The 9,994-nt window shown below is 55.8% G+C and overlaps 3 protein-coding genes across 3 annotated transcripts in view; 2 read left to right on the top strand and 1 right to left on the bottom strand.

Moving 5' to 3' along the window:
• Nucleotides 1–9,994, bottom strand: part of SIRT6 (sirtuin 6) — a 286,565-nt gene that overhangs the window by 132,831 nt on the left and 143,740 nt on the right. The window lies entirely within an intron of this gene.
• Nucleotides 1–9,994, top strand: part of MPND (MPN domain containing) — an 81,011-nt gene that overhangs the window by 26,859 nt on the left and 44,158 nt on the right. The window lies entirely within an intron of this gene.
• The window catches only part of FSD1 (fibronectin type III and SPRY domain containing 1), a 293,078-nt gene that overhangs the window by 277,767 nt on the left and 5,317 nt on the right, over nucleotides 1–9,994 (top strand). The window contains exons 2-9 of the mRNA XM_050771035.1: nucleotides 149–310; nucleotides 1,486–1,581; nucleotides 1,738–1,869; nucleotides 3,488–3,589; nucleotides 4,530–4,552; nucleotides 4,732–4,853; nucleotides 6,010–6,219; nucleotides 9,685–9,783. Of these exons, the coding sequence (XP_050626992.1) occupies nucleotides 296–310; nucleotides 1,486–1,581; nucleotides 1,738–1,869; nucleotides 3,488–3,589; nucleotides 4,530–4,552; nucleotides 4,732–4,853; nucleotides 6,010–6,219; nucleotides 9,685–9,783 (799 nt within the window). The 5' untranslated portion in view covers nucleotides 149–295. The remainder of the gene's footprint in view (nucleotides 1–148; nucleotides 311–1,485; nucleotides 1,582–1,737; nucleotides 1,870–3,487; nucleotides 3,590–4,529; nucleotides 4,553–4,731; nucleotides 4,854–6,009; nucleotides 6,220–9,684; nucleotides 9,784–9,994) is intronic.

The following is a 9,994-nucleotide window of genomic DNA, read 5'->3' as shown; positions in this document are numbered from 1 at the left end:
GCCCCCTGTCTTCTGAGCCAAGGCTCTCTCCAGCTCACATATCACCACCGACACAGCCCGGTGAGCCCCAGGCGCTGGACGTGAGGGCTCTCGGCGACGCCAGCGCGGAACTACATTTCCCAGACGGCCGCGGCGGGCGCGCCTGCGCAGTGCGCGCGGTGATGGAGCGCTAACCGGGGGCGCGGCGGCAGCGAGGGCTCGGCGGGCCATTGGCTACCGGCCGCGGCACAGGCAGCTTGGGGACTCAGCGTGCGCGGGGCCCGCGGGCCGGGCCGGGGTGACCTGGGTTGCAGCCATGGAAGAACAGAGGGTAGGACGGGGTGGGGCGGGGCGGGCCCTCTGGGGCGTCGGGGGCGGGGGAGGGGACCAGGTGTTGCCGCAGCGCCCCCACTCCCTCCCCGCCTCCGCCCCAGCTGCTCTGCGGCCGAGGCCCCACCCCGTCGCGACCCCGCCCGGATCTAGCCCCCTACCCCAGTTTGGGACGCAGTCCCCCCGACATCTTGGCTTGGGGCCAGGCACGTGCCTTCTAAGCCCCCCACCCTGCCCAGTATCCCAGTCCCATCCCTGACCCCCATCCCCCACGCCCTCCTTCCTGGCTGCGGACCAGGCATCCCGGCCCCCCGCCCCACCCTCGGAGGACGCCCCGCCAGCTCCGCAGTGCGGACCCCACCGACCCTGCCCCGGGGAAAAGAGCCAGTCGGAAGCCTGGGTCAGAGCAAGAGGCTCCTGAGCAGGATCCTCCCCCCCAGAATACCCTGCCCTTCCCCAAGACCTCCCTGCCCCTCCCCACTTACCTGGCGCCCCTGCATCCCTGGCCCGCAGGTTCCACCTTTGCCCAGGTAATTTCTTTCTCCTTGCTTGTCCTTGTCCCCCAGGTAGGCCCCACCCCTGTTCTGAGGCTAGCCCCTATCCCAGGCTATCCCACCTCCCTGGGATTTTTCTTCCACCGAGAACCCTTTCCCCAGGTTAGCCCATTTTCCAGCAGGCAACCTTTTCCTCTGGGGTTTTCTGTCCCCAGGCTAGCCCCTCGTGCCCCACCTTCAGGGTGTAGGTATCGGGTTGTAGCCTTTGTGCTCAAGCACACCTGGTTCGGGCCGGGGTCTGTCCCTTCCTGAGAGGTTCTCTGTGAGCGTCAGTTTCCTCTCCTGTAATATGGGGTAGCTTAGGGCGCCCAGCTGCTATAGGTGAGTTGTATCAGTCCGGAGCTTCACCTCCTGGCTGGTGCCCAAGTTCGAGAACGTGGCAGCCCCCACATGTCCTCTCTGGATCCCTGGAGGGGAGCATGGGTCAGGGAGCCCGGCCAGGCTGAGGGACTCACCTGCCTGCCGTGTGTGTGTGCACGCGTGTGTGCATTTGTGTATGTGTGTGCATATGTGTGCACGTGTACACGTGTGCGTATACGTGTGTGCACGTGTGTGTACCTGTTTGCACACCTGTGTGTGCGTGTGTGTGCACCTGTGTCTGTCCACACTTCTGGTGGTGCAGGAGGCCCTGAGGAAGATCATCACAACACTGGCTATGAAGAATGAAGAAATTCAGAGCTTTATCTATTCCCTGAAACAGATGCTGCTGAATGTGGAGGTGAAGGTGGTGGGGGAGTCCTGGGCAGGTGGGGGGAGGGGAGGAGCCTGGAGGGTGCAGCCATAGGAACTGGCCTCTTGCTGTTAATGCCTGTGGGAGGTCTCAGTTTCCCCCTCTGAACACGGGCTTTGGCCAATCCTGGCTGTTCCGACCCAGGCGAACTCGACGAAGGTGCAGGAGGACCTCGAAGCAGAGTTCCAGTCCCTCTTCTCCGTCCTGGAGGAGCTGAAAGAAGGCATGCTTATGAAGATAAAACAGGACCGTGCCAGCCGCACCTACGAGCTGCAGGTGAGGGCTGGGGGCATCTTCCTCTCCCCGCCCACCCCCCTACTCAACAGAACGTAGCTGGCTCTCATCTTCTTCCCAAAACTGGGTGCTTCTTGAGTTTCTGATCTCTCCCCTGACCCCTCCCTGTCCATGGCCCCATCAATGCTCCATCCACCTGTACTCTCTCTTTTTTTGTTGTTTTTTTTTTTGAGATGGAGGTCTCGCTCTGTCACCCAGGCTGGAGTGCAGTGGCAAGATCTCGGCTCACTGCAACCTCCACCTCCTGGGTTCAAGTGATACTCCTGCCTCAGCCTCCCAAGTAGCTGGGATTACAGGCACCCGCCACCATACTGGGATAATTTTCGTAATTTTAATAGAGATGGGGTTTCACCGTGTTGGCCAAGCTGGTCTCGAACTCCTGACTTCAGGTGATCCTCCCGCCTCAGCCTCCCAAACTGCTGGGATGACAGGCGTGAGCCCCTGTGCCCAGCCTGCCTGTGCTTTCTCTGAATCCCTTCTCCATCATGGTGTCCCCGCGTCTGGCTCAGATCTTCCCCTTCTGTCTTCACTCAGTGCCTCCGGTTTCTCAGCCCTTCCCACTGGCCCCCCAGATCTGAAGGTATCACCTCCACTTATACACCACCCATGGCTCCCGTGGGCTCTCACTCAGACTCCAAGCTGGGGTCACACAGGCTGCATCCAGACCTCCTGGGCAACTTCCTGACATCCCAGATTCCTGTCCCCAGGCAATCTGGCACCCTGGAGCCTGGGTGTGGCCTGGGCATGTGAGTTTTTGGTTTGTTTGTGTTTTGAGACAGAGTCTTGTCCTGTCATCCAGGCTGGAGTACAGTGGCGCAATCATGCCTCACTGCAGCCTCCGCCTCCCAGGCTCAAGCGATCCTCCCACCTCAGCCTCCCAAGTAGCTGGGACCACAGGAAGGTGCCACTACTCCCAGCTAATTTTTGTATTTTTTGGTGGAGACTGGTTTTCACCATGTTGCCTAGACTCGTCTTGAACTCCTGGGCTCAAGCGATCTTTCTGCCTTGTCCTCCCAAATTGCTGGGATTACGGGTATGAGCCACTGCACCTGGCTCATGTGAGTTTTTTTTGTTCTGTTTTTTGTTTTTTGTTTTTTTTTTTTTGAGATGGAGTGTCGCTCTGTCACCCAGGCTGGATCAGTGGCACAATCTTAGCTCACTGCAACCTCTGCCTCCCAGGTTCAAGCGATTCTCCTGCCTCAGCTTCCCGAGTAGCTGGGATTACAGGTGCACACCACCACACCCAGTTAATTTTTTCTACATTTAGTAGAGATGGGATTTCACCGTGTTGGCCAGGCTTGTCTTGAACTCCTGACCTCAGGTGATCCTCCCGCCTCAGCCACCCAGAGTGCTGGGATTACAGGCATGAGCCACCGCACCCAGCCTTATGTGAGTTTTTAAGGAAGGAATTCCCCATGGATTCTGTTCTGCTCCCGGAGCCCAGCCCCATTTGGTGGGGCGCTTGAGGCTCCAATCTCCGTCTCTCACCTGGAGTTCGAGAAGGGCGTGGTACCCTGGATTCTGAATGGGGTGGGGAGCCCTCGGGGGGCCTGAGGCAGTGGGGTGAGTTGTCCCCTCCTTTGGTGCCTGGTGTCCACAGAACCAGCTGGCTGCCTGCACGCGGGCCCTGGAGAGCTCCGAGGAGCTTCTGGAGACAGCCAACCAGACTCTCCAGGCCATGGACCGCGAGGATTTTCCTCAGGTGGGTGCCTGTGATGCTGCCAGGCAAAGAACGATGCGCCCGGTCACGTTCGCATTTCAGGTGAACAAGCACATTTTTAGTGTAAGTGTAGCCCACCCATGCGATACTTAGCCAAAGCACATACTGATACCAAGAAAGTGTCCAGGCCAGGCACAGTGGATACACCTGTAATCCCAGCACTTTGGGAGACCAAGGCGGGTGGATCAGCTGAGGTCACGAGTTAAAGACCAGCCTGGCCAACACGGCGAAGCCCCGTCTCTACTAAAAATACAAAAATTAGCTAGATGTGGTGGTGGGCGCCTGTAATCCCAGCTACTTGGGAGGCTGAGGTGGGAGAATCGCTTGAACCTGGGAGGCAGAGGTTGCCGTGAGCTGAGACTGTGCCACTGTATTCCAGACTGGGCAACAGAGTGAGACTTCATCTCAAAACAAAAAAAAGAAAAGAAAAGAAAGAAAGCGTTCAGGCTGGGTGCAGTGGCTCATGCCTGTAATACCTGCAGTTTGGGAGGCCAAGGCAGGAGGATTGCTTGAGGCCAGAAGTTTCAGACCAACATGGGCAACATAGTGAAACCCCATCTCTACAAAAAATAAAGTTATTGGCTGGGTGCGGTGGCTCACGCCTATAATCCCAGCACTTTGGGAGGCTGAGGCAGGCGGATCACGAGGTCAAGAGATCGAGACCATCTTGGTTAACACGGTGAAACCCCGTCTCTACTAAATATGCAAAAAGTTAGCCGAGCATGGTGGTGGGCACCTGAGGTCCCAGCTACTCGGGAAGCTGAGGCAGGAGGATGGTGTGAACCCGGAAGGTGGAGGTTGCAGTGAGCTGAGATCACCCCATTGCACTCCAGCCTGGGCGACAGCAAGACTCCGTCTCAAAAAAAAAAAAAAAAAAAAAAAAAAAAGAAATCTTTGAATGTTGTTCTGTTCCTCTCTCTAGGCTGCCAAGCAAATCAAAGATGGGTAAGACGCTGGGGTCTGGCCCCCACCCCACTTCCCTGCCCCTGGTGTGAAGACAGGGGCCGCCTGGTGAGGGTGTCTCAGCCCAGAGCCCCAGACGGGAGCCCTGGGGAGGGGCCCGCTTGCACCACAGATGACCAGGTCTGGGCCCCCGCGCAACGTCTGCCACCTCCTTCCCGCAGAGTGACCATGGCCCCTGCCTTCCGGCTATCACTGAAAGCGAAGGTCAGTGACAACATGAGTCACCTCATGGTGGACTTCGCACAAGAGCGGCAGATGCTACAGGCACTCAAGTTCCTGCCTGGTGAGAGGGGCACGCACTGGAGGGCCACGACTTCCGGGGAATGACCTGGGAGGCTGTGAGGCCCTGAAACAGGACCTGGAGTAAGGTGGACGGCCAGGTGTCTGAATTCTACCTGGGGGAGGTGGAGCCCTAATAATTCCACGCCCGGTGGGGGGTGGAGTCCTCATGAAGCCCCACCCCTGGGTGGAGTCATGGGAAGACCCCACCCACTGGGTAGTGGCATCCTGGGAAAACTCTGTCCTCAGGAATGGAGCCCTGGGAATACCACGTCCGGGTTGGGGGGCGGTTGTATTCATCAAGCCCCGCCCATGGGTGGAGCTATCAGAAAGCCCCACCCACCAGGGGGTGAGGTCCTGGGAAAACTCTGTCCCCAGGGGAGGAGCCATAAGAACACCACACCCTGTTGGTGGGGGGTCTCATGAAGTCCCGCCCATGGGTGGAGCCATCAGGAAGCCACACCCACCAAGGGGTGCAGTCCTGGGAAAACTTTGTCCCCCGAGGGTGGAGCCCTGAGGATACCATGTGCTTGGGGGAGTGGAGTCCTCCCGAGACCTCCTCCCTGGATACAGCCATGAGAAGGGCACACCCACCACATGGTAGCTCCTGGGAAAACCCTGTCCGCAGGGGTGGAGCCCTGAGAAGGCCATGCGCCGGAGGAGAAATGGGCTGAGAACCCAACCTGTCTATGATGCAGCCTCAAAGAAAGTCACGCCGGGCGCGGTGGCTCAAGCCTGTAATCCCAGCACTTTGGGAGGCTGAGACGGGCGGATCACGAGGTCAGGAGATCGAGACCATCCTGGCTAACACGGTGAAACCCCGTCTCTACTAAAAAATACAAAAAACTAGCCAGGCGAGGTGGCGGGCGCCTGTAGTCCCAGCTACTCGGGAGGCTGAGGCAGGAGAATCGCTTGAACCAGGGAGTCAGAGGTTGCAGTGAGCCAAGATCGTGCCACTGGACTCCAGCGTGGGTGACAAGAGAAAGACTCTGTCTCCAAAAAACAAAAAGTCTCCACCCCCGCAAGCGTGGAACCCCCCCAAAATTGGGGGCCATGCCCCCAAAAGTGTCCCTCATGTAGTTGGGCGGCGCTGCAGCAAGCCCCCTGCCCCCTGCACCAGGCACAGAACCCTGACCCCCTCTCCCTTCCGTCCGGGGCAGTGCCCAGTGCGCCGGTGATCGACCTGGCCGAGTCCCTGGTGGCAGATAACTGTGTGACCCTGGTGTGGCGCATGCCGGATGAGGACAGCAAGATTGACCACTACGTGCTGGAGTACCGGCGGACCAACTTCGAGGGCCCGCCCCGTCTCAAGGAGGACCAGCCCTGGATGGTCATCGAGGGAATCCGGCAGACAGAGTACACTCTGACAGGTAAGGGCAGCGTGCGCCAGCTCTGCCCAGCTGTGAACAGCAACCCCTTCCAGGCTGCCGTCTCGCCATCAGTCACTGGGGGCCTTGGGCACGATCCCCAAGACTCACAGAGTCTGGAAGCAGCCTGAGGAGGCGGATCAGAAGTATGAGACAGTGGCCGGGCGCGGTGGCTCACGCCTGTAATCCCAGCACTTTGGGAGGCTGAAGTGGGCGGATCGCCTGAGGTCAGGAGTTCAAACCAGCCTGGCCAATATGGTGAAACCCCGTCTCTACTAAAAATACAAAAAAAATTAACTGGGCATGGTATCAGGCACCTGGAATCCCAGCTACTCGGGAGGCTGAGACGGGAGAATCGCTTGAACCAGGAAGGCGGACGTGGCACTGAGCCAAGATCACGCTATGCCCTCGCACGAGATGCCCTCCAGCCTGGGCAACAAGAGCGAAACTCATCTCAGAAATAATAATAATAATAATAATGAATATATTTTTCTAGACATGGGATCTTGCCATTTCCCTAGGCTGGTCTCCAACTCCTGGCCTCAAGCAGTCCTGCCTCAGCCTCCCAAATAGCTGGGTACTGTCCTCGGAGCAGGGCACAACGCAGACAGTAATCTTTTCCCTCCTGGAGCTAGCATTCTGGATTCACCCTCCAAGTATTTGGGGTCCTCCTTGGCAGTTAAAGAAACTGAAAGCTGACCAGGCATGGGGGCTCAATCCTGTAATACAGCACTTTGGGAGGCTGAGGCAAGAGGATTGCTTGAGGCCGGGAGCTGGAGACTAGCTTGGGTAACAAAGCAAGAGCCCATCTATAAAAAAAAATTTTTTTTTTAAAGTTATCTGAGCATGGTGGTCCCAGCTACCAAGGGAGGCTAAAGTGGGAGGATTGTTTGAGCCCAACAGTTGTAGACTACAGTGAGCCATGACTGCACCACCGCACTCCAGCCTGAACAACAGGGCGAGAGACCCTGTCTCTCCAAAACAGAGAGAGAGAGAGAGAGAGAAAAGGAAGGAAGGGAGGGAGGGAAACCCAAGGAATCCACTCAGCTGTTGGAGGTAGGGTCTGAAGGGGGAAAGCCTCATGAGATTAAAAAGCCATCCTGGCCGGGTGCGGTGGCTCACGCTGTAATCCCAGCACTTTGGGAGGCTGAGGTGGGTGGATCCCTTGAAGTCAGGAGCTCAAGACCAGCCTGGCCAGCGTGGTAAAACCCTGTCTCTACTAAAAATGCAAAAACATTAGCCGGGTGTGGTGGCGGATGCCTGTAATCCCAGCGACTCAGGAGGCTAAGGAGTGAGAATCACTTGAACCTGGGAGGGGAGGCTGCAGTGAGCAGAGATCGCGCCACTACACTCCAGCTTGGGCAACAGAGGGAGACTCCGTCTCAAAAAAAAAAAAAAAAAAAAAAAAAGCCATCCTGATCGGGGAAACCCTCAGGGGCGGGGAGAAGCTGGCTGAAGGGTTAACTGTCCACATTCTCTAGCTGCTTTTGGGCTGTAATCAGCCGGCTGGTTATCTGTAATTAGCATACAAGGTTAATCATGAGCTCGCTAATTGCAGGGGAAAAAGTCACCAGCCGCAGGAGAGCTTGCGAACAGCTATTGGCTTATCCTTCTCTTGAGAATCAAAATAAACACACCCCTTTTATTTGTTGTAAATAGGATTCCTCAAATCCCTCCTCCAAGCGTCCCCGCCTTTTGGTTTTGTTTTCTGGTAACTTTGTATTTTGAAATAAATATAGATTCACAGGGAGTTGCCAAAACAACTAATACAAAAAGTACAGAGAGGACCCATGTAGTTAGCATAAAACCCGGGAAATGGACACGGGTGCAGTGGACTCACATCTTACCAGTTTTTTTTTTTTTTTTTTTTTTTTTTTTTTTTTTTTTTTGAGATGGAGTCTTGCTCTGTCACCCAGGCTGGAGTACAGTGGCGCAATCTCGGCTCACTGTAAGCTCTGCCTCCGGGATTCCCGCCATTCTCCTGCCTCAGCCTCCTGAGTAGCTGGGACTACAGGCGCCCGCCACCGCGCCCGGCTAATTTTTTGTATTTTTAGTAGAGACGGGGTTTCACCGTGTTAACCAGGATGGTCTCGATCTCCTGACCTCGTGATCCACCTGCCTCGGCCTCTCAAAGTGCTGGGATTACAGGCGTGAGCCACCGCGCCCGGCCACCAGTTTTTTGTGTTTTGTTTTGTTTTTTGTTTGTTTTTTTTTGAGACACCTGAGTCTCGCTCTGTTGCCCAGGCTGGAGTGCAGTGGCGTGATCTCAGCTCACTGCAACCTCTGCCTCCTGGGTTCAAGCAATTCTCCTGTCTCAGCCTCCCTAGTAGCTGGGATTACAGGCGTGAGCCACCGTGCTCGACCTTTTTTTTTTAAAGACAGGTTCTTGCTAGGTAGCACATGCTGGACTGCAGTGATGCAATCATAGCTCACTGCAGCTTCAACCTCTTGGGCTCACATGCTCCTCCTCCCTCAGCCTTCTGATTAACCGGGACTACAGGTGTGCACCCACCACACCTGGCTAACTTTTTTTGTGGGGGGATGGAGTTTTACTCTGTCACCCAGGCTGGAGTGCAGTGGCGTGATCTTGGCTCACTGCAACCTCTGCCTCCGGGTTCAAGCGATTCTCCTGCTGCAGCCTCCTGAGTAGCTGTGATTACAGGCACCACCCACCCCCCAGCCGCTCATTTTCGTATTTTTAGTAGAGATGGGGTTTCATCATGTTGGCCAGGCTGGTCTTGAACTCCTGACCTCAAGTGATCTGCCCACCTTGGCCTTCCAAAGTGCTGACATTACAGGCGTGAGCCACCGCACCCAGACTAATTTTTTATGTTTTATTATTTATTTATTTGAGACAGAATCTCAAATAAATGTGTCGCCCAGGCTGGAGTGCAGTGGTGCAGTACAAATCTCTGTATTTTGTGACAGGATCTGAAAGCATCCTGATTGGTCTATGTGAGTTGGAGGTAGAGTCAAGTAATTCATAGCCCCTCAGGGAGAGGAGGGCAAGGATGGTTTCTCAGGGATAGGATGTTTATTTTTTATTTTTTATTTTTTCTTGAGACGGAGTTTTGCTCTTGTTGCCCAGGCTGGAGTTCAATGGCATGATCATGGCTCACCGCAACCTCTGCCTCCCGGGTTCAAGCAATTCTCCTGTCTCAGTCTCCTGAGTAGCTGGGACTACAGGCATGCGCCACCATGCCCGGCTAGTTTTGTATTTTTAGTAGAGATGGGGTTTCATCATGTTGGTCAGGCTGGTCTTGAACTCCCAACCTCAGGTGATCCACGTGCCTCGGCCTCCCAGAGCGCTGGGATTACAGGCGTGAGCCACTGCGTGTGGCCAGGTAAGGTGTTTATAAGGTGGTTCTTTGAATGGCGTTGGGAATCACAGTGGGACATGACAGCTTTAACCCATGACTCAGAGTCTCAGGGAATACACGGTGTTGAAATGCCTCTCTTGCCTCCCAGGTCTCAAGTTTGACATGAAATACATGAACTTCCGCGTGAAGGCCTGTAACAAGGCAGTTGCAGGAGAGTTCTCTGAGCCGGTGACTCTGGAGACACCAGGTGACTGGCTTCTACCCTTGCCCTACCTTTGACTCCATGGCCCTTTCCTCCCACGGCCCCCAGAGACCATGAGAATCCTCAAAGCAGGGCAACTTTGTTGCCCTGGCTGCCAGGAAGCTCAAAGCTCCATCCACAGTGGCTTCCTTAGCCTGAGTATCTGCTATAACCCTGTTTTTGTCCTTTGCTTCTGAGGTTTACCCCAGTGTATCTC

The sequence above is a fragment of the Macaca thibetana genome, chromosome 19, assembly GCF_024542745.1.
Source record: "Macaca thibetana thibetana isolate TM-01 chromosome 19, ASM2454274v1, whole genome shotgun sequence".
Lineage (NCBI taxonomy): Eukaryota > Metazoa > Chordata > Mammalia > Primates > Cercopithecidae > Macaca > Macaca thibetana.
This window is presented reverse-complemented; position numbering and strand designations above follow the sequence as displayed.